At 30.0% G+C, this 25,823-nt stretch overlaps 3 protein-coding genes across 3 annotated transcripts in view; all 3 read left to right on the plus strand.

Moving 5' to 3' along the window:
• On the plus strand, positions 1–1,997 carry LOC108569412 (facilitated trehalose transporter Tret1-like). The gene is made up of 2 exons (XM_017930955.1): positions 1–88; positions 142–1,997. The coding sequence occupies exons 1-2, from the start codon at positions 40–42 to the stop codon at positions 1,455–1,457; spliced, it is 1,365 nt and encodes a 454-aa protein (XP_017786444.1). The 5' UTR covers positions 1–39; the 3' UTR covers positions 1,458–1,997.
• A 4,656-nt stretch (positions 1,998–6,653) lies between these two features.
• Positions 6,654–9,462, plus strand: LOC108569416 (wolframin). Its single transcript, XM_017930959.1, has 3 exons — positions 6,654–6,734; positions 6,896–7,003; positions 7,110–9,462. The coding sequence occupies exons 1-3, from the start codon at positions 6,674–6,676 to the stop codon at positions 9,425–9,427; spliced, it is 2,487 nt and encodes an 828-aa protein (XP_017786448.1). The 5' UTR covers positions 6,654–6,673; the 3' UTR covers positions 9,428–9,462.
• A 2,203-nt stretch (positions 9,463–11,665) lies between these two features.
• The window catches only part of LOC108569418 (ABC transporter G family member 23-like), a 45,561-nt gene continuing 31,403 nt past the window's right edge, over positions 11,666–25,823 (plus strand). The window contains exon 1 of the mRNA XM_017930963.1: positions 11,666–11,731. The gene's annotated coding sequence lies outside the window, so the exon portion shown is untranslated. The remainder of the gene's footprint in view (positions 11,732–25,823) is intronic.

The following is a 25,823-nucleotide window of genomic DNA, read 5'->3' on the forward strand; positions in this document are numbered from 1 at the left end:
AGGTTGTAATCAGCATTCGGTAAACATCAGTGAAACGAAATGTTGAGATCGGGACGGAGGAATTTTCTGTACGCTTGTGTGCTCACAGGTAATTTGTATATTTTGACCAAATAAATAGTTGTAATAATGTAATAATTTAAGCGAACATACTCGCCTTTACTATCGGAATGACGCTGACCTGGACGTCACCCGTTCTTCCGAAACTCGAGAAACTGGATCCCGATAATCCATTCGATGAGCCCATCTCCAGCACGGAATCTTCGTGGATCGGATCTTTGTTGGCTCTGGGCGCTGGATTCGGACCGTTCTTAGCCGCTGCCTGCTCGGATAGACTTGGAAGGAAGATAACTCTTCTGCTGCTCTCGCTACCTGTGATCTTCTCCTACCTGTGTTTGGCTTTCACGAAGGAAATTATCCTGTATTATGTTGCCAGAGCGGTTGGAGGGTTGTCGCTGGGTGGGACTTTCGCTATATTGCCTGGATACATAGCTGAAGTAAGCGAGGATGATATTCGCGGCGTTCTTGGATCATCGATGAACGTGTTCGTGGTCACCGGAGTGCTGGCGTCTTACTGCATTGGACCTTACTTGAGCATTACGTTGTTCAGCGTGATTAGCGCTGTGTTTCCAATTGCATTTGCAATCTTATTTTTTATTTTCATGCCGGAAACGCCGCAGTTCTATTTGCTGAAAGGGCGGAAGGATGACGCGAGGAAGTCTCTGATTAAATTGAGACGCATGGATGATGTGGAGGAAGAGTTGAAGACCATGGAAGCGTTCTTGGAGGAGAACAAAAGTGGCGATTTAAGAGACGTGTTTACCATCAGAAGCAATGTGAAGGCGTTGATGATCTCCGTGTGTTTGGCTGCGTTTCAGCAGTTGTCCGGCATCAACATAATTCAATTCTACGCGCAGAATATTTTCGAGACTGCCGGAATCAAAGAACTTCCCGACGAGATACCTCCAATAATTTTGGGTTTCTGTCAGTTCGCGGCCGGTTTTATAACGCCTGTGATCATCGATAGGTTCGGGCGTCGCATCCTTCTGCTGACATCGGCGATTGGAATGGCCGTGTCGCAATTACCGCTCGGATTCTACTTCTATTACCTCAAAGAAGGTAAAGATCTGGAGTCGGTTTCTTGGTTGCCGGTGTTGCTGTTGGTGCTGTACATGCTTACGTACGGCTTCGGTTTCGGCCCTTTGCCCTGGTCCATAATGGGCGAAATATTCCCTTCGAACGTGAAGGCTCCGGCATCCTCTCTGACCGCCTCCATCTGCTGGCTCGTCTGCTTCTTCCTCACGAAGTTCTTCACGAACGCAAGCTTATCCATCGGAATGGGTCCGACCTTCTGGATCTTCAGCGCGTTCAACGTCGTTGCGCTTGCGTTCACCTATTTCCTAGTCCCGGAAACGAAGGGCAGGAGCATTGAGGAGATACAAGCGGTGCTGTCTAAATAGGGCCCCATTCAATTTGTCAAAGCGCGCATATAAACTTTTTCATTAGGCAAATAGAGGGCCCCCTCTACTCTACGGACCCACGGCCTGCCTGCCGATTATGTAATTGCGGGTAGGACGTGCACGTGGCTGGGATCATCGCGGATCATCGTGTGGGGATGCGGCGGCAGGTTAATATTTTGAGTAAACTCGGTTCGTGTCCATTGTTACGAAGGGCGGGTCCCTTTCATCCCGACGTTCACCGCTATCACTTTGTGAACATCTTTCTCGCTCTCTCATCTCGACCAGCGCCAAGTGAATGTGAATCACGGGAATCATCATCATCGGCCACCTTATTGAAACATTGAAACCCGATAAGCTTGTACGCGATTTTAATCGAATATTTGTATTTCGCATTTGCCAATGAAAACGCACTTCATCCGAGCTCTGTGGGATACACAGATAGACAATGCTCTCTCTTCCTTTTCAACTTACCAACAATTTGTAATCTTATTTTTTAATCTTAAACTAATAAAATTTATAAAATATTTTGATTATTTTTTAAAAAAATATATCTAAATTCATAATTAATATTTATGTTTACATATTCATTATCATTGATATTTTGTTTATATGTAGTATACATAAACTTTGACCTTATATTATTTTACCTATTATTACTGTCGTTTAATTCAACATACAGATGATTCCCCTTAATTGGATCACCGGTTAATCGGGACAACCGCTTATTAGGGACAAATCTTAAAGAACGGAAACAAAATTAAGGAAATAACACAAATTTACTCTGCTTTTTGCCCCATGTGCATGGATGCTGTGCTTGAGCCTCATCAACCGCATGCATGGGCGGATACATACATATTTATTGTTCTAGAATTTATATAATTTTCTAATATGTAGTACGTATACATTTTATAGTTTGTGACTTGTTTTATTTTGTGCAATTTATTAAATAAAATATTAAAAACAACACTAATCCTGTATTTTTTGTAGAACTTCGGATAATTCGGATAATATTTTTCTTTAAAGCTGAAATTAGAAAATGGGAATGGGAATAAATGTTACAAACAGCAATATTTTAATTATTAATAATATTCTTTTATTAATCAAAATTAATTTGCATTTAGCCAATCACATACAAGTATACAAATAAATTTACAATAAATAGTGACATTTTCCTGTTAGGTTCAATGTTTCATAATGTATACACACATTTACTAGATTAATTAACTCGATTTGGAGAAGACAGGACCGTCGGTTGTTTAATTTACCAAACTTTTTTCTCTCCACTTAAAGTTACAGTTATTTTTAGCATATTTGTCCTCATTTCTCAACGCTCGCATGTCTGCAATCGCCACCATATTATCGTTAATCTTTGCTATGGTTATCACATTTATAAGTACATAGAGCTGGATAGTACTGACGATCTATTTATCTCTGCATTTGTTGGAGGAATGATGATACTACTTTCGTTTTTATTGTTGTACGAAAAAAAGAAACATAAAAATTCTACAGATAAATTTCATTTTTTTTTTGTAATTCTAGGATGCATGTTGATTTTTTTTTACTTTTTAAGCTGAAATTTAAAAATGGGAATTAGAGAATCTTTAGTTTTACTGTACTGTTTATCAATAGTAACATTACGTATGGTTTCCTCATCCTCCTGTAAATGGACATTTTATGTCTATATTATTACAATTAACTCTGTGACCACAAATGTACACTGTTTCATTATGGAATATCTAATGTATCTTCAAATATTCAAAAAGAAATTAATTTGCATCAAATATTGTTTTATTTTTATAGTTGCTACATTTTGTAAGAAGCAAGAAAATGAAAAAAATGCACATTTTTGTTAATTTAAAGAGAAAATTAAACTTTATTTTGAAAAAAAAAATGTGTTTTTATAACGGTGTTTTCATCACATTATATAGAAGTCATTAAAGTCAAACAACGGTTTTACAAAACTTGTAACTCTCTTAATTTCTTTTTCTTTTTTTACAATCTGTCATACAATGTACTTTTGGGAATTTTGGATTTATGAGTCAATGATGTGTTTCTTTTGCTGAAGGGAATTGTGCAAATGTTTTGAATCTGTTGACTTTAGTCTTTTGGCTTACTTCTTTTTACGAGAATCATCACATTGTTAATTTTACATACTTTACAATTTCAAAATTTTGGAACCAAAACAGCAAAACTTCTCAGTAGCAGTATTTTTTGCACTTAGTTTGAGTCGTTGACATTTTGCAATAAATGATGCTTGCGATGATCATTACTAATTCTTCACTCCTTTCTTTGTTTTGTTGATTGGTTTCTAGGCATTTTTAAGTTTTAGTTAATTAATTAAGTATGTAAGAAAATCACTTTTGCAACACTAGTGTAAAAAAAGCGCAACGAATTTAAACAAAGTTTGACCATGGCACATTTAGATTCATAAAAAATCTGATAAATATGTTTGACAAATAAGTGAAATTGAAATGTAACAACTATTTTTGGACAGATTTAAATTTAAAATTCTTATTTTCTATTGTTGTAATTCTAGGATGCAAGTTGAAGCTTTTTTACTTTTTAAGCTGAAATTAGAAAATGGGAATATGAATAAATGTTACAAACAGCAATGTTATAATTATTAATAATATTTTTTTATTAATCAAATAATTAGGACACCCGTCCTCAAATCAAACTTATAAACAAAGTAATTTCAGAATCTTCAAGGGTGAGATATTTTGGGAATGCACCTTAAAAGACCATATCCGGGCAAAGCGTGAACAACTAGAAATACAATTTAGAAAGTTGTATTGCAAATTTGCAGTTGACTTTAAAGTATAAGTTGCTAGTGTACAAAGTTATATTAAAACCAATCTAAATGTATTAGATAAATGGCGGAGGAGACTACACCTGGTATTTGTACTAAAAACTGTGGAAGAGGTTGCTAAACATTTCTACACGAATAGGCTTGATTCGCATACGAATTCATTGGCGGTCAACCTTCTGGACAACGACGTAACAACAAGAAGATTAAAGCGTTTCGAGCACTTGGATCTCCAATTTAGATTCATTCGTAGAATGACATATATATGGCGCCTCTATCGACAAATTCATATGATTTTAGGAAGTACCAACCGTCAGACGACGCTTGTCAAAATTTCATGGTAATCTGACGTTTAGTTCACAAGTTACAGTGGTTTTAGTGACGCTACTTTAGTTACTTATACTACTTAAAATCTGTAATTATATTTGTTACAATAAAACAAAACAAACAAATTATTAAAAGTAAAAAATATATTTATATACAAATCACAAATATAACAATAAAATAATATATAATTTATTGCTACTATGGGTATAATAATAGAGATAGCAACAAAAAAAAAAACTTTGCAAATACATTAAAATTTATAGGAGATTTCGATAATATATGTGATATAATTGCTGATACTGTTATCATTAATATCATGATTATAATAAATATAGATTAATAATTCATACAGACTACTGACACTTAATATCGGGTAATTGTAGTAAGTACAACACTACTTAATGTAAGTATATGATAATAACAATTTAATTTAAAACCTTTATCATTTATCTTTTAGGTCCTGGCTGATATAATAATGATAATGACAATATTTATCAACAAAAAATATTGCAACCGGTTATTGGCAGTACACCTTTCCGTATATTTTAGTTGATTTACTAATATTGTTCATAATTCAATTAAAATCTAAACTTATAATTTTATATATTATCCTATATATAGTAGAACCTGTTTTATGCGTTTTTTTTTTGCGGTTTATGAAATCCAACCAATTTCTATCAGTGTGTATATGTACTGGGGTCTAAAAGCCCGACAACCGAAAGACCGTCTATTGAAATCCCGACGTTCGAAATCCCGACTATGTTAATATCTCGACTACCATAATCCCGACCATCAAAATCCCGACTACAATAATTCCGACCATCAAAATCCCGACTACAATAATCCCGACAATCAAAATCCCGACTATAGCGAAATCTCGACAGTGTCTTTTATTATTATAAATTTCGCTATAGTCGGGATTATTGTAGTCGGGATTTTGATGGTCGGGATTATGGTAGTCGGGATTTTGACACAGTCGGGATTTCGATATAGTCGGGATTTCGAACATCGGGATTTCGATACACTCGGGATTTCAAACGTCGGGATTTCGAACATCCGGATTTCGGTTGTCGGGCTTGCGATTGCCACCGATGTACTGATATGTACAGCTTGCTTAAACTATTCTGTTAGTCGATTTTGTACCAATTCATCACAAGAAGAAACGCGTTTTCGATTAACACGAGTAGCAGTGAATTATGTATGTGCATTTTGAAAATATCTCCATATGTACAATGAGAAATTAAATGTTTTAAAATGTTTCCATGTGTAATTTAATTATTTATTTTGTTTTGATGCACTTTCTCATGTATTTCGTAAATCTTTGACGTATTTTATAAGGTTTTACTGTATAATTTTCTAATTATAATTATCTTTTTACAATTTTGCAGCTTAAGAATAATTGTTAGAGTCACATTTTTTCCTATAATAATTTTAAATATTTTAACTTCAAAAAAAATGATGATTAATTATATGATATCTTTCATTATTAATTATTTCTAAATCATTCTTGTTAGATCGACAATTACCAAACCTTATTCGAGTGAGCGAGTTCGAAACTCACACCAAATTTTGGTGTCAAATATATGGGCTATCGATTGTTTTACAATTATTACATTCTATTTAAATTTATTTAAGAATAATAATAATCATTACAACAATGGAACCTCGCTTAACGAGCATAATCCGTTCCAAAATTTCCGGATTTTTACTCGTATAGTGAAACAATTTTCCCCATATAAACTAATATAAAATACGATAATGCCTTTCATTTTGGAGTCATTTTTCTTACAATTTATTTTGCTCCTTACGCGAAATGCTCGTTAGGCGAGGTTTCACTATAAAATACATTATCAATGATTATATATGCAACTAAATGTGCAGAAAAATTTGATTAATAATTGTTAATATTTATATATAAAAGTACAAAATCTAAACAATAGTTTTTAAGAAATAATAATGATCGTTTTTAACTAAAATGATAAAATGTTATTTATTATTGTGCAGGCAACTAAATATACTTCGGTGTTACTTTGACAGCATTTTGACATACATAATGGTAAATAAATAAATCGAAACCTAAAGAATGGCTGGTGTGTTACCGACCAAAAGGAGTACATCTGGTCGAAAACAGTGGCCTATTCATGGTAAATAATTACTGAACATACTCAATTAAAACTATATCTGTTGTCATTCATTCAAATATGATCCAAGTTTATTGTATACTGTACTGAAAGCGAAAATAGTAGGCTAAGAACAGATGTCAGTTTGTTTTGTTTATTTCATAACATTGTGTGTATAATTATAGAAGGCCCCAGGAGTTCATTGAAACGTCTGCGAAACCAACTGGCCAATGATGGATGCCCAGAATCTCAAGTTGTCCTGGCCAAGCAGCTCTTTGATCATGAAGATACAGGTAATAGCTGAAAGAAAAGTAGGTGTGGATTTAATCTTGATATACTACTTTAAGAGGTGCATTTAAATTTTTATTGTTAATTTGTTTTTTGTCTGTGTATCTTTAGATACACATGATGATAAGGTGGAGAATGCCCGATCTGGAGTGTACTGGCTCATAAAAGCTTCTGAACAAGGTAACAAGGAAGCCACTGAAATGCTGAAGAAGTGCTTGGATACTGGAGAGGGAATTTGCGAGCACAATTACATGGACGTGAAGAACTGCCTGACGATGTCGCAGGATGAGAAGGTGGCAGTGAGGGCAGCGAGGGAGATGTTTGCGAGACTTTCCAACGGAAGCGAGTACATAACTTCGGATCAACTTCAGCGGAAGATGTTAGCGATTGAAAAGGACGAGGAGCAAAGCAAGAAGATGGAATCTGAGACTGCGAACGGCGTGTCTTCGAACGGGGATATAATGAATAAGTTCCATGAAGATGAGAGCGAAGAAGAGGATTGGACGCAGCGGTCAGAAACCAGCGAGAAGTTAACCGAAGACAACTTAGTCGCCGCTGCGGTAGATTATTCTCACGGTCAACTTCCTGAAGTTAATCGAGTTCTATGCTTGAACGATCCTAACCTGCATGCCCTTGACAACGTTCCGATTATACAAAGATCCGTGCTACATCCGTTCCTAGCGCTGAAAATACTTTACTACAAAGTGATTCGTTTCCTAGGAAGCTTCTCTTATTGGCCCGTGCTGCGATCCGACATTCAACTATGCATTTTACTGGCAATATACACGCTGCTAAGCTCCGACAGTGTGCTTTACTTCGTGCCGATTGTAGTCTACTACACGACCATAGCGATTATGGTGATGATGACGTTCCGAATGCTGCAGACCAATCGGGAATTCTACGATTTTCGGATTTGGTCCGGATTGTTCATAGCGTATTCGGGTGGGGAACTCAACGCGGAAGAGGCGGAATTTCAGTACATCAGGAACAACCTGAAACCTTACGGCGAATTCTTCGTCGCGCTGCTGGTCAATCTGCTAATTTATCCGGTGATAGCCGAGCAGAATATACCGCAATCCGAATTGGCCATATTCGCCTTTTTAATCACCTTCATGACGCTGTTTGGATTCATGTACAAGCGTCGCTCGAAGACGGTGGTGGATTTCCTGGTGCTCTTCAGTTTCGCTGTGAATGTGATGGCTAAATATCCGTATGAGACCGATCCTGTCGTGACACAGGGTTGGAGGTTCCTCGACCTGAAGATACCGACGTTCGCTAGTTATATCATCGGGAATGGTATAGAGTTTTGCTTAAACTTCAGGACGCTACTGTACGTTTTCATCGTCCTCGTCTTCTTCCGCATTGCCTATAGGGAGAACTGGAGAGGAATTTACAAGTTTTTGATACCTCACTGCGTGACCCTCAGCTGGCTTCAGGTAGTCATAATCAGTTCGCAAGGCGCCACCATGTTTGGATTAATCAGAGGCACTTTAGCTCTTGTTGGTTTCGTGCTTTTCCTACCCTTAGTAGGTTTGACAACAATTTTACTGCCGGCTTTAGCCTTAGCTAAATGGTTTATAACCAGCGATTACCTGTACACGATCCTGGTATTCATAGTGTTGACCACGCTGTTTTTAAGCATTTGCTTCCTCATGGCGCAGAGCAGGTTCAAAACTTACACCAGTTTCGCGCAGGTTTTAATCGCTCTGTTGGCATTGTATTTCCTCATCAATTCCGCGGTACAGGATCCGAAAATTTCCAAGATGTTAACGGTGGAGAATCATCCGACCAAGAGTATAAATTACGAAACGTACCAGAAGTTCTGTCACGATGATAATAATATGGCGAACGTGCAGATCCGCTGCTCCAAGCTGGAGAACGTCTTGGTCAATTGGGATGGGTACATCAAAGACATTCGTATCAAGAGCACAAGGAACAAGTACAAATACTTCTTCGACAAGTTACCAAAGTTCATTTCAGATCAGCTCTACTGCTACTACGGTGAGAAAATTGTCGCCAATTGCTACGAATCTGATTGCGATCTCTTCTACGATCTGATTCGATCGAGCAGGGTGTGTACATTGGATAAGTACGATCAGTACACGTTCGAGATCATTATCAAGATGCAGTCTAGCCTTTGGGGAAAGTCTGCTGAGGTTGCCTTGTCATTAGGACACGGCTTCAAGAATTTCACCATGAAACTGCAGAAGAACGATCAGGTGTGGTTCAAAGGATCTCTAACGGATGATTATCCACGGCAGGCTGTTAAAGTGCTGGAAGTGGGTTGCATCACTTGCACCGATCAGGAACTGACCAGTGTTAAGTTCGTGGAGAAAGGTTACAATTCGGAGTGTTTGCTGGAGGATCTCAACGCCGGTTTGCGAACCATTTTGAACTTTCTTTTCTATCCAATAGTCATTTTCAAATAAGTGTGACTTTTTCTCTAAGTTATTTTCTATTTATGTCGTGTATATTATAATATTTAACAAATGATAAATATCAAACCGCAAAAATATATTAATGTTGTTTATTTTGATTGAGTTTTATTTAATTTTCCATATTAAAATTTCAATCTTTGAACATTTTAAACATTAAATAGAAAAGATAAAATTATTTAAATTTTATCTTGTAAATAAATAAATAAAATCATTCTTAATCAATGATGTAATGAAAATTTATAATTACAATTAAATAAAATGTATTACAATAGTATTCATTGATATAATAGTTAGTGCTACTCATATACAAACTATTTTGTAACAAACTTTAAAAAAACATTTTTGAAAAATGCTTCTTCTAATTAGATAAACACGTTTGGTTGCCTATAACAGCATCCACATTTCCTTGGTTACTGGTAATGTATGACATGTCTACAATCCTTGCATAAAAAGGATGAAGAGCGAAAATCCTCTTTGAACAGGTTTATTTATATTAACTACGCATGAAAAGTAGTAAATATTACATAAATAAATTTAATTATTCAGATAAACTGTTCAAGAGATACCACCGGATAATTAATTACATGTTTTACAAAAAATCTATTTTTTTTTGTAAACTTATGGTTTATTTATGTGTTTTTTGACTTATGCAAATACATTATGTAATGCACTTAAAATAGATTCACTCTACTATATTATTCATTCATTCATGAAATCCGTTCATTCACATACGTGCGAAATTTTAAAATGAGTAGAGGTGACAAACTAGTTATTATAGTCAAAGATGTTTTGTTGCCTGATTAATTTTGAACAAAGAAAATAGGATTTATGCAAAAAATAATTAAGAATTAATAAAATTATATAAGATTTCATTAATGTTCATATTTTAGATATAAACATATATTACTTATTAAATGTACTTATTTTTTTGTATGAGGTAGATTTAAGTAAAGAAAAAATATACTTATTAAAACTTGTCATAACCGGTCGAAAATCTAAACGATTTTCTTGTCAAGTCTCATGTAGATATGGGCTGTCATAATTATATTTATATATCTTATTTTGAAAGTACGTGCGATTCTTATTGTACTTTCATAGTTTATGTAAGATGTACTTCTATTAATACAAGTTTGTTGACAAGTATTGATTAATATTAATTTGAAAATCAAATTATTGTTGTTTCAATTACAAATCTAGAATTGTCAAAGAAGATATTAATTTAATTGACATAAACCAAATATCTATTATAAAAATTTTGACAAGTTGACATTTAACTAACTTTTGGATTGTCAAATTTTATTTCAATCATATAAATCATATCAATTCAATATAAGAAATCATGTTGGTAGTAGTAAAGGTTGGCAAGAAGAAATATTTCATAACAAAATATACAATAATTTGTATGAAAAAAAAACGGATATTATTGAGTCTTATTTCTTTAAATTTACAAACTTTTTAGATATTGAAGAAAGGTTAAAGAAAATGCGTAGATCTTTAGAAAAAAGATAAAATTATCGAAGGTTTGTTTTGATTGAATGAAGTTATGCAAAATAAAGCAATTTTATGCTATAAATCTTTTAAAAAAAATGTATAAATTATATATGTAGTAATATGATGGTTCTCCAGAAACCTCAAAACCTGTTCTTTCAAATAGCGAAGAAATTCACAACCAATGTTAGTATTTTATAAGCATTTGAATAGACTTTGGCCACATTATGCATGTAACAGTAGTGAGATCCTAAAATTGTTTGTTTGTCCAAGTTACTCCAAAAGTAAATGTTAATTGCGGAAACGACGATTAACGGATCGTTAGCATTGTTTCTGTCCTCGTCTAAGAACCATCAAAATCGAAGGCCCAACGACCCAAAGGTGACTGTTATGATATCCAACATAGTGCAAGTAACTTGTAATTTTCTTGTGAGCTATCATAGATACTTGTCAAGTACTTTTATGAGTAGTTTGCGGCTGTGAAGGATTGGATTGGAAACACCTGTGCACAGATGCGAAGGTCAGGTCGCGCAATGGTATCATGCTCGATAATATACCTTTGCGTTCGGCAGGGAAATATTATAAAAAGCATACGTACAAATTCCGAAGGCGGCAGTCTTGACGCGCGATCGCAACTCGAAACATGAACTGAGCGAAACCATTGCGAATGCAGTACGAATTTAAATTGATAGTGTTTTTAAAAATAGTGATACAAGCTCGTGCTTCATAATAGTGAAAACTGGATTTTATCGGTGTTGAACAATCAATATTCATCTCAGAAGTGCTTAGTTTTTATAAAAACCTCAAGTAAGTAGTAAAGTTTAAAAATATCTTTTAAAAAACTAAAATTTTGTTTAATAAATTACAATAACAATTTAACATTTTCTATAATAATCAAAATTATGTATAATAAATTAGCAGAAAGTGAAACATCAACTAATTAAAATCTATTATTAAGAAGATTGCATATTATTAGTATATTGAAGCTATAAATAGGTGAAATATAATCTTTATTTGGATTTTTTAGAAAAAAATGTAAGAATAATTTAACATTTTCTATAAAAAAAACTTTTGTTTAATAAATTATCAAAAATTGTAACAAGAAGAAAACTTAATTAATATAAAATTAGATAATTACGAAATTTAAAATTATTACTATAAATTAAAGCAGTAAATACGAGAAATATTACAAATTTCTAATTACTGGTAATAGAAATTACAAATTAAAAAAAAAATACATAAATAATCTAATATTAAATAACTATAAGAATTACGTATTACTATAAAATAAACCTATAAATACGAGAAATTAAAACAGTATCACATGTAATTAACATCTTAGAAGTAAAAAAGTAAATTAATTTTGCATTTTATAGAAACGTTATATAAATACCAATTTTCTTTTTATACTATGTTAAACTAATTATTAGTAATAAATAAAAAAAAAAACATAATTGATCGAATACAAATAATAAACTGTTAAAATTATAAATTGTTTACTTTACAGCTGTAATTGATCAAATAAAGTAAAAAAAGCATTAAATGGAATAAATATCTTAATTAATTAATTAATTAATTTGTCTATTTATAAGTATGACATTTGCACTCATGAAATTAGATATAGATTCAAATAAACGAAATTTATAATTCCAAGGTAGATTTACTTTTAGAAGTTATTAAGTATTTAAAGTAAAATATGATAGAAACATTTCTATTATTAATTTATGAAATTCTTATTAAATTAGTTAAGTATTAGTGTTGTGATTACTTAACTCATTACTTAACTCATCGATTTGAATCAATTGGATGATTTTCATATTTGATGCACTTTCACTTTCAATTTGAATGTTAAATGTTAGTAATACTACAAACAAATCATTCTGTCCTATAAGTTTATATATGTTTAATCCAATTAAAATAATATTCTTAAATAATATCTTCCTTTCATATGAAACTTCGAATTTTTTTAGACATACTTCAGAATATGAGTGAAACTCATTTTCACTGATGTCGCATCTTGATTATAAAATAAATTGAATTCTTGGAGTTGCTATGATTTATAAAATGGCTTTTACCATATGTAACAAATGTGAATTTTCCAATTTGGTTGTTCTTAGACCTTGCACAAACACCAAAGACTCTGCTGCAATGAATAATGATAATTATTAGTACAAATTCTAATAAATACCTATTACATAATATAACACCTGACTCAATAAGTTTGTAGGATGACCACTCAGCTGACGACCGATTTGGCTCTGGTTTGTAGTGGTGGATCCAGGTTTCATCCATTGTTACATACCGCATGAAAAAATCCTTTTTATTTCGTTTGAACAGCTCCAAACAGCGCTCGGAATCATCAAGCCATTGCTTTGCTTAAACGGTATTTTTTCCCATCAAAAAGCAATGTTTTATCAACATACAGATTTTTCCATTGTTCTGAAAATTACAAAAGTAGCGTCACTGAAACCACTGTAACTTGTGAAATAAACGTCAGATTGCCATGAAATTTTGACAGGCGTCGTCTGAAGGTTGGTACTTCCTAAAAATGATATGCATTTGTCGACAGAAGTGCGATCTATATGTCATCCTACGAACTTATTGAATGAGGTGTTATGATACCTTATGCAAATTAAACAAGGTGTGTCATGGTTTAAAACCTATTGTACATATTGAAATATATTGACATTATTACTTAAAACGTTCATATCTAATATTATTGGTTTCGTATATATTTTCATTTCTTTTTTTAGTATTTACACAAAATTAACAAAAAAAAACTCTTAAAGTTTGGTTGAATTTTTGGTATTTATAATATTGATTATTTTATAACTAATGTTTATTGCAATAATTATATAAAAATAACATCGTTTAATTCAAGTTTGTTTGTGTTGCGATTTCAACAATTAATTATTTATTCTAATAAAAAATTCTACTTAATAGTAGTTTTTCAAATTGATTTTCATATAAAAATATTTGTTGTTATGAAATTGATGTAATATTAGAAGTTTGGAAATAGAAACTAAAAATTGCTACTATTTGCAAATGTTATAAAACTTAACATCACTATACGAATTATTTTATGATCTATGACTAATTGCGATGAAAACATTAGTTTTAAACTGATCAAATAGTTAATCTATAAGTAAAAGTGATATAACAGTTTAAATAATAATATATTAATATTTGCACCATTAGTATAACATAATATTTATGCAATTATTGGATATTTTCACAGATCCATAACATTGTAAAATCAATATTTTTTTTATTATTTTGCAAAAATGATTATGTGTGTTAATGTTATTATATATCACATTTTATACAAGCGTTTTCTCAACCTATGTTTAATGGGTGACGAAATGACAGTTGTCACTTTACGTCAAAGTGTCAAAAAATTTGCATTATAAACAATTGGGTACAAATTCAAATAAAAAATATTGAGTAGAGGCAAAAATGTTGAGAAAAGTTGAAATTAGGGTTGCAAACGATAATTACTGAAGATATGTTATTTCATACAATTTTCGTACTAAGAAAAATTGAGTGGTTAAAATGAGCAGTAGAACATCGATTAACGAGCATAATGAATTCCAAAATTTCCAGATTATTTCTCGTATAGAGAAACAATTTTCTCTATATAAACTAATGTAATAATATACAATAATGCGTCTCATGTTGAAGTCATTTTTACAATTTTATTTTATTTTACTCGTTAAGCGAGGTTCCACTGTATATTAAAAAAATATAAGAAACATGATAAAAAATAAAATCTCAATATCCCAATCTTATTTGAAAACCGAAAACCGAAGACAGAAGACAGAAGAATGAGTATAAATAGTATTAAAAACAAGAACTGTTTTCTTTATAGATAATCAAACTTCAGTATTTAAGTTGTATGATTGAATTAATCGCTGAAATAAATATGAAATAAGAAGTATTGATTTGATCAGAAAATTAAATAATTAAGGGCGCAAAATCTCGGTCATATTTTTGATGAATAAATATGTTAAATAAATACATAATATATAATTAAAATGGAAAAATATCAAGGAAAATGTTTGCATGATAAAACATTCTTGAAAGAAAAAAATACACATGCAAGGTGAGAAAAAAAAATAAAATTTATGAAAATTTTAATTTATCCTTGCCTTTTGTAACATTTAATTATTATTTATTGAAACATTTTTCTTGACTCCAATTTGGACCAAAAGCTATTGGCAACAGTTTAACAATTTTACAAATCATATATTTTTTTTTAATATTTTAATAAATTTGTTATTTTAGTTACAAAATATAGATAGTTTTGAACAGTGGCTATAAAGTCAAAAAGATTTCAATTAATTAGAAAATGTAAATGAATTACATTACGTCATTCAATTAATACGCAATAAAATGCAATATTATTCATAATGTGTTGTTATATAATGCAATTATGTAGTAAAACAAATTGCTGTCTCTTCAAGATATTCATTTAATAGACTTCTTACAATCTGATTCTTTTTTGAATGCGTCGTTATTGTTATATAAGACAACAATCATAAAAAGCAATCATATTAAACTATAAGTAATGGAAAATAAAGTGATATAAATTTCATATATTTTGGTAATATGTAAGTAAATTTAGTTTTTGTATAAAATGATTTAAGTAGCTGTTTCCCTTTATGTATTTCCTTCAATTTACTGACTTTCCATTTAAATATTGAGTAAGATCCATAAATAAGAAATAATGCAGTTGTTAACCTTCTGAAACTTTTTATACTGCATTTATTTTTTCTTATATATTTAAATACTTTACTTATTTTTTTAATGGAGTTACAAATTACTATGCAATAAATGTCATACATTTATTTCTCACGGCTCCCTTTCAATAAGCAAATTATGTACGTATGAGTTTGTATAAAATCTGAAAATCTAATTACATCTCTAACCCATCAATTTCCAAAATGTATGTTTTTATGTCTATTTTATTAAAATCTATTTTGAAAATAACATTACAATTAAAGTTTTAGCTCCTAGGTTGCACAAATTTGCGTCATCCACTTTGGAAATCGACGCTCTATAGCAGGGGTCGGCAATCTGCGGCTCTTTTGATGATAAATTGCGGCTCCTAGCTCTCACAGCAGTGACTCTGGATGCTATGTTGGAAAAAATCATTTAATCTATTAAATTAAACAATATTATAAAAAAATTAATACCCTGAATCTTTTTATTTGAAAACCGATGTCAGAAGAAGCGAGCATAAAACTATCATTATAGCATTTTTTTTAAATATATTGCAAAGTTTTCTACATAATCAAACATCAGCATATTAATTAAGTTGAATAATTGAATTAATCGCTGAATCAAATAAGAAAGTTTACGCTTTGGAAATCGATGTTCTATCACAGGGGTCGGCAATCTGCGCCTCCTTTGATGATAAATTACGGCTCCTAGCTCTTATAGCGGAAACTATGGTGGATATTTTGAAAAATTCATTTCAGTAGTAAAAATATTGTTGTTAATGCTACGTGCGTCTCCACATACTATTATTTTTAGGCTAATACTTAAAATGGTTAAAAATGCTATCATTTAATAAATCTTTACTATACAACTATACCTCGTATAGTCCGGGTAATTGATTATGCCAATATCCCGGATTATTTCAAACTGGACTAATCGAGGAACTAAATACAGCAGTACACAAAATTATGATTATTTTTAATACATAAATGATCGTATTTTTTTCATTTATAAAGACAAGTCATTTTACGTAGTTTACTTTGATGCAGTTTAAAAGTCTTCAATTAGTCGGAGTCGGACTATGTGAAGTATTGCTGCATTCGATTTTAATAAAAAAATGGAAATCTTTTCTGCATTTGATTCTAATATAAAAATATTAATACATTAATATAAAACCTTTATTCAATTATGTTCTATTAAAAAAAACTCAACTTAAATTTTAACAATTTTCTTAACAAATTTTCATTTATTATATTTTTCTAATTCATTTTGAAATAAGCCGATTCAAGAAAACAAATCATCTATATTTTTGTTTTATTATACAAACATTTGACTGTAAGCAGTTGTTTTCTGTTGCATAAAAAAATTAAATCTCATTTTCTTTAACTACGTTGGATTAATTATATTTTTGGAAATTTTCAATTAAATTGATTTCCTTTTATTTTTGTTATTTTATTGAGTATTCAATCAATAATAAAGTTATTACCTACTTAATATTTACAATAAAATGATTATACTCAAACTTTGATTATTAATTTTTAATTAAGTTAGAAACTTTATATTAAAAAAAGTTATATATTTCAATACTATCTATAGAAATGGGGATTGGAAATTATTAATAAAAATAATTGTAATTTTAGAGTCACTATAACAATTATTAAAGTTTCGCAATGACAATGTTTATTGAGATTTGAAAATATTCAAGAATTGTTTAAATATTATGTTATATGTTTAATGGTGCAAATATTATCATATTACGGTTGTAACTGTTACATCACTCTTACTTGTAGAATAACTATTATAACTATTGAATCAGTATAAAACTAAAGCTAAAAAATATATTTAGTACTATAATTGTATATTTTAAGTAAGTACAGTCATACCTCGATTAACGAATAGGATGCGTTTCTTAAGAAAATGAAGTTTTATTAAATATAACTAGGAGTCTTAAGTTCATAGTGCCTTCTTTCTCTTTCATTTAACACCTACCTATACGGAGTATAGTACATAATATAAGCACATTTTTAAATCTATGGTTTTTACCATTTTTTTTCGACAGGAACTTCTATAATTTTGTCTTGACATTTAACACTTCTTGGGACTTCTTAAACATATAAGCACATTTTAAAATTTTTGGTTTTTAACATTTTTTCAGCCAGACTTTCTATAATTTTGTCTTCAATTATTGCATTTAACACTTCTTGCTACTTACAACAGGATCAGTTAAACAAAAAAGTACATTTTTAAATCTATTGTTTTTGATATATTTTTCGGCGGGAACTTTATAATTGTGTCTTTATTTATTGCATTTAACTAGATTTTATGTCTTCTACTACAAACCCATAATAGTTTGCATTCAATAATTTGTTAACGGCATTTTTGAGACATACTAATTGAACCAATTGCATAACTTTCTTTCTAATTTCTTGGGTGTTTCTTCTGGCCATATTTTGCATCAAACTCTATTGAAGCATTTCTAAATAACTTCTTTTTCATTTTTAGTTCAATGTTTTCAAATTTCGTTGCCTTGAAGTTTTGTTGTCAGAGGTATCGTTAAGCAAGATATAACTGTATTAATCGCAATTGTTTATTGATCATGAAACCATATCAGTATTAAGTAGTATTAAGATTTGTTGCCTTCGCAAATCGTAGGACTTTTATTTTATTTTTATCAACTCGAAACTTGACAATAATTGGACACTTAACGTAACTTCATTTAATTTTTATTAGCTATAAAATGTAATTTCATTTTTCTCATGTAAAAGTATAAAAAAGTATGATTTCTTTTACGTTGATAATAGACAATTAAAGGTGATTTCAATAGAAATAAATTTCAATTTTAACAACCTATATCGCAAAAAAACTAGTTTGTTAAATGAATCTACTATTTCACATTCGACTAATATAGTATATTTTTGTTTGCTATTGTATATTATTAGTTGTTTCTATAAAATACAGATTTCATTGAGTGTAACCTTTCTCATAATAGTTTAATCTTGGTTTTTATTTTCATTATAAAGTTGTATAGTTGCATGTAACACGGTTACACAATTCTTCTATATATTTATTACTTCCTGCTTTTTGTACATCCTCACATGTTATGTCTATTACAATTCCTTAAATTTGTTTATTTTTATATTCTTCCTTTTATTTCTTGTTTCTTCAATATATTAAGGTTTTCCGTGATGTTTTCATTTTATAAATCATTAACGTATTCACATTACGAGATTTACAAGAGTAATTTAAAATGAAAAACGTATGAACATTATTTATTTATACATAAATGATTATTGATTCGTTTATTTTCGTGCAGTTTATTTTCATGCGGTTAAAAATTCCTCAATTAGTCCGGTTTCAGAACCTATTACCCGCACTATGAGAGGTATTGCTGTATTTGATTTTAATAAAAAAATGTAAATCTTTATTGCTATATATTTATTATTTCCTGCTTTTTGTACATCCTCGCATGTTATTTGTCTATCACCATTCTTTAAATTAGTTTATTTTTATATTCTTCCTTTTATTTCTTGTATCTTCTATATACTAAGTTTAATAAATCATTAACTTAATGATTTACAATAGTAATTTACATCGAAAAACAACAGAACTTTATTTTTTTGTATAATGTGAAGAATTGTTTAAATTTTCAATTTCTTATTTCTTGAATACTTTCAGGTTTTCACGTTTTCCATGATGTTTTCTTTTTATAAATCATTTGAAAGAGAAATTTTAATTGAGAACAAAAAATAAATTTAAAAAAATATTATACAAAATTATTTTTATAAATGATCTTTGTTGATTCTTTTGTTTATACAGTCAAATCTATTTTTGTGCAGTTTACTTACATACAGTCAAATAGTCCTCATTTAGTCCGGTTTCAGAACATATTACCCGCACTATGAGAGGCATTGCTAGCTATAGATACAAAAATAAAGCGCACGCTTTTTTGTGTAGTTTATTTTCATGCGGTTAAAAAGTCCTCAATTAGTCCGGTTTCAGAACTGCAATGTGCGAGATATTGAGTAAAGAGACTTGAGTAAAGAGAATCCGGACTGATCGTACCTTCTGTATCCTAAGTAATTTAAAATGAAAAACGTATATTTGTTTTCTATAGTCAATTGTTTATTTTGTATTTTTCAAGTTTTTATTTCCTCTATATTTTAAGTTTTCAATTTTGTCCTTCTTTTCATTTTTTATAATAAATCATTAACCTACTTAAGGTATTATCCGGATTGATTGAAACCAGTGGTTTTGCTATAATTGAATAAATATGTAGTTTTACACTGAGATTTAGAGCATTGGTTTCGTGTATAGTTATATAATAGTATAGTTATATGCTAAACTATAATAATTTATAACTGTACAAAAAATTGTAACTGTCTACGATGCAAAAAAAAACTCATGTTTAAGTATTCAATACGTGAGGTTGCAGTAGCATTACGCAGAATTATAATTAATATTTATAATGGTACAAAAAATTTATCAATTTGAAAACCATAAGTTATGTTGATTTTGCAGTGCGTAATGTATAAGTTATTTTTATTCAGTTTTAAAATCACAATTTAATTATTATTTTTTATTTCAATCTTGTTACGATTCATTAAGAATTTGATGCTAGAATAGTAAACTTAAACTAAATCATTTTAAAGCGATGGAAATATTTTAAAAAAAATGCCAGAAGTTCAATGTATTTTTATTTTCGATTTAATGTATGTTTAAATTATCTTATTTAGAAAAAAAGATATTGAATTGACTTAGCTACATACTAATGTATAATATATATGCGAATATAATCTACAAACTATGTGTAATGGTTTGAACATTTTTTTAACTTTTTATTGTCTCACGTTACTCATAAGTACCGGCACATTTATGTCACTATTTGAATTACAAAGAGACTACAAACATGCTTTAAAGTAATGCTTATCACTTCTGTATAGGTTCATTTTTTTATGTTGTAACGAAAAGAAAACTTGTATATTAGAATATCAATAGATGAAAATTGATCCGTTAATTTCATCTAAATCACTATAATACATTGATTGTACGATTTAAGCATAAAATTGCCTGACTTTACCACAAGTACCACATATTTTGCATTGAAAATATTGATGAAATTTAATTGGTAACTTAATTTTAATGTAAATTCATAAAATATTATTTTTTACGAAGGGTTACATTCTTTAAATTTTTTAGTTGTTGCAAGTAGATGTACGTAACTAAACAAAGCATAACACAAATATTTATTGAAATTATAAATACATGCTTATTAATAATTTAATAAAAAAAAAAAATGTTTTTTTTTAATAATTTCTATTTTTAACTCACTTAAAATTAGACTTCAGTGTATGTTTACAAGAAAAGTTTGTTTTCTTTCGATACCTGCGAATTTCTTACCTAAGTCAGTATTCTTTAAGTAAATTGTATAAATAGCTTATTTATTTGTTTAAATTTCTTAACTAATTACTTCGTACAGCTCAATTACAAATATAAATGGTTTTTATAAACAACACATTTCCTTGCTTTTATTGCTTTAAATTAGTTTTTGTAATTAATAATTAATTAAGAAAACAAGTTTGAAAACAGTTGAAATTATAAAATAACTATACAAGTTTGGTTTCTCTTTTGCCTAGTATTTTCATAAATTGCGTCATGATGATTGTACATTAATTGTATATATAATAATGTTTTGAAATTTGTCTCTTAATTTTGATGATTTTTTTGAGAAACGAGCTAATACATCAATCGAGTACTTTACATGTTATGATCAGCGGCTCTATTGGTTGAAATATCTGAGTGTTGCGTTTGACACCAAACTTAATTTTAACCAATATACTAAACGAATTAAGTGCAAAATGAAGGCTAAAGCTAGGTATTTTAGAGCGCTAACGATAGAAGGTCGGGGATTGGACATTTGAACTCTGTTGATAAAACGATCTGTCGTCCAATTATTGATTATCCCTCAACTCTTTATATAAACTGTCGGAGACCAGCTCTTAATAATCTTGCCGTGGCGGAGCGAGTGGCCCTCAGAACAATCATCAACCTTAGACACTCGAACAATCTAATACACAACCCTCCCAACGAGCTACTGTATGAGTGCATTGGGGTCACACCCATTTGGGAACGCATCGACATATTGTTTGCAAAGTGTTCCTTCTCCAATCTCGAAATAGTTTACCGGTTTTGCACGGCTTTTACTCTTTGTTAATACATTTTAACAATTTGAATGATACTGCTGCAATTTTGCCTTTTTCCATGTTTTTTTGTACAATATATTATTATTCCCCGGACAAGAAAATCTACGGTCAATAGCCCTTTGTATCAGTTGACTCGAGTACTTTAAAACTTCATAAAAATAAACAGAACAAAAACAGACTTGATTTTAGTCAACCTTTTTATAACAACCGCCCATTTCAGTATCTTTGTTAATACTAACATTTTCTAAGCGTCCAATGGTTCTGCAATTACTTAATTTAACGTAACTGCAAAGTAAGGTGCAGGTAAGTGCAGGTTTCAGTAAAAATTTACAAAATCTGTGTTTCCAAGTGTTTAGTTGCATTCCATTTTGTAGTTTATTATCATTTTGTTTGTCACAAGTGTTTCTAGTTCTTTGTTTCTATTTATGTTAGTTTTAATCAGAAAATCAGTCTTATTTTTTTTTATTTGTTCTTCATTTCCAACACCATCCAGGTTTTCCCAAGCTTCTACCATAGTTCGTCTTGTAATATTTTTCTTTGTTTTTAAAAAGTAATGTTTTTGTTTGATTATATTTGTTTTATATTTACTATTTTCAAGTTGTTCATTCGGTTGTCCATTTTCATGTGGTTGTTGTCTTTGCTGGGTTTTTATATTTTGTTGTTGGTTTGTTTGTTGTTTTGTTATTTGTTGATGCAATGTTGGTTGGCTGTGTGCTTCTTGATACTAAGACTCTCTTCATTCTTGTTCTAATTCATGCAAAATTTGTCTTTTCTTCTCAAGATCTTTCATTATTTGAAAAGTGTCACCACTTGATATTTACTGCGTTGGTTTTGTTTGCAATTTGTGTCCTGTTTTTTCTTTTTAATTGGGACCGTACATTCTATATCATTTATAGACCAGAAGACTTATTCTTTCATTTTTTTATAAACCTTTTCGCGCACCGATGTTTTTTATTTTAGTTGGTTTTTGACACTTTTATTTGGTTTGAAGGTAAGAGCTCACGTCTACACGTGTGCCCAGCCCCACTTCTCAATACTATATACTTATCAATTTAAAAATAATAGTAAATTAGAAGACATTATTTGAGTAAATTTAGTATAAAAAGAATATAATAATGTTATATGTGCCAAATCACTACTGTATAAAAATCCAGACTATATCAAAATTCCTATTGTATCAAAATCTTGACTATATCAAAATTCCTACTGTATCAAAATCCCGACTATATCAAAATCCCAACTGATTCAAAATCCCGACTATATTAAAATCCCGACTGTGTTAAAATCTCGACTACATCAAAATCCCGACCATATTAAAATCCCGACTGTATTATGGTTGTCGGGAATTTCGATATAGACTCAAAAAAAACATATAAGTTTTAAAAGTGTTTACAAACTTGTATATACTATAATTTTATACATAATACGTGTACAGTATTGATTAAGTATTTTATTTATAAATGGTGCCATTTCCATTATATTTATTATACGTTTTTATAAATTTATTACAGTAATTCAATCAAGGATCAATATGTAAAAGTTAATTATAATTAAAGGTTAAACATGAACAAAAAAAATAATCAAAAAGTAACTTGAGAAACCACTGAAAGTGAGCCAACCTCGGACCATTTCACCCAGTATTAAATTGTGGATTACATTTCCACTCGTATTAAGAAAAAAATCAACAGGAGCAACCGTTTCATGGTTCTGGTAAACGCGTTTTAAATAAAATACATCATTTCATGGATTAACTCGTCAAGAAAAACCTTGGTGTAATGTGGTCATAACGCGTTTTTGTGCGTGTATTTCTTTTTCGGGAAAAACATCATTTATTACCATCACCTTACACTTTAAATGTCACTTGATTTTTTAACGAAAGCAAACAACAATTTCGGATAATTAAAAGGAATGGTAAAGTTTAATTAAATTTAAAGTCCATAAATTAATTGGACGCAATTGAAAACGCATTAAATAATGTCAGAAAATAATATAGTAAAAATAATGAAAAGAAATCAAAACAAACTTCCCAAAGTGTATGTGGAATAACGCACTAATTACGGCGTTATTATTACACGAAAAACTGGTTTTCACGACGATTGCGATTTTCCGTGCAAAATTTGATTATAATTCCGCCGTTTCGTCATGCTCTTGCTAAACACCCGACAATTATAATCATCAACGAAAAAGTCTCTCTTATTAGATGAAAATTAAGATTTATTGGGTTTTTTTGTTCCGTTTTTTCATTTTTTTGATCGCGGTGTGACAATAACAGACATATAAATTACTGACAACTCGTAAATGTCGTAATTACAAAAACTAATGGAAAACTCTCATCTCACAAAAATAAGATGATTTTTGTGTGTTTTTATAACATTATTAATTACAGTTTATTCAATTGATTGACATCAATGATTGACATACCAATGAAAGTGATAGATATCGAAATACAATAAAATTGAGATGATTTGGTTTTACTCTATTTTATTGTTAGTCGTCGTTTTTAACCAAGCTTTTCTTATAAAGTCAAGATTTTTATTTTATAAACCAGCGTTTCTCAAACTATAGGATCCTGGCACAACGCGTTAATGTTTAATGGGTGGACAAATGACAGCTGTCTCCTTGTGCTAAAGCATCAAAATGAAATGACAGCTTGCGTCAAAATATGTATTTTATAAACCAGCGACCTATATTGGTCATGACCCAAAATTACGTTGCTTTAATTTTTAATGGATGGAGAAATGACAGCTGTCACCTTGTGTAAAAGCATCAAAATTTATATTTTAACACTTTCCAGCACAGTGATTCCAAATTGAATCATTAAATTTTTAGGTTTAATTTTGTCTTTTGATGAAAAAAATCTATTGGAAGAACTAATGTGAATTGAAGCTAGATGTATTTTTGACAGTAGGTAATATTGAATAATGAAAAAAAAAACAGGTAAGATGTCTTTTTTATGTTTAAAGAAGTGCTTTTATAAAGATCTGAATAAAACAAAAAAAAATATTTTGAAAAAGAATTTAGACTGGATAGGGTTAAGAACTACCATTCCTCAACCTAAGCGTCACGTTAAATGTTTATTAGGTCGCGAAATGACAGCTGTCACCTTACGTCAATGCGTCAAAATATGTATTATATAAACTAATGACCTATATTGATCACTAGCCAAATTTGGGTAGTTAAATTTTTATTGCGTCGTGAAATGACAGCTGTCACCTTGTGTCAATGCGAGAAACAGCTGAAAAACTCTTAGTCTCATTAAAAATTAAACATAAATATTACCCAACATATTCATGTTTAGTTTATACTGAGACTAAGATATATTGCGCAGCAAAAATTCTAAGATATATATAAATTATTGGTAATAATAAAATGACTATTATATACATACATAAAAATGTTATTTATCAATAAAATTAAGGTGAATTGGGGTTTTCTCTATTTCATTGTTGGTCATATTTTGACCAATAAATTCCAAGATGCAGCTAAATTAATGAAAACAATAAAATAATTATTATAAACATGTATAAAAATCTTTTTGTACAATAAAATTAACGTGAATGGGGTTTTTCTCTATTTCATTGTTGGTCATAGTTTGACCAATAAATTCCAAGAGACATAAAAATTACCGACAACAATAATATCATGTAGATTTGCGGTTTTTCCATATTTATATATTTTAATTGCAGTAAACAATTAATAAATAACATTGTTATANNNNTATAAAAAAATATGTAAGGTGAATTGTATTTTTCTCAATCATAAATAATCAAAACGAACATTGTTTTTTTTTTAATATTTTTGTTTTGTTTACAGTGAATAAACAATAAATTAATAGAGAAATATAAATGAAAGATCATAACCGTTTGTGAAACAACAATATTACTATAAAATAAATTGAAATTATTTATGAATCAAATAATTCAAATTTAAATAAAACTAAATTCACTAGGAAATTAAGGAGAATTGTGGTTTTTAATACA

Source organism: Nicrophorus vespilloides, unplaced genomic scaffold (genome assembly GCF_001412225.1).
Source record: "Nicrophorus vespilloides isolate i.1.1-1 unplaced genomic scaffold, Nicve_v1.0, whole genome shotgun sequence".
In the NCBI taxonomy this organism is placed as follows: domain Eukaryota; kingdom Metazoa; phylum Arthropoda; class Insecta; order Coleoptera; family Silphidae; genus Nicrophorus; species Nicrophorus vespilloides.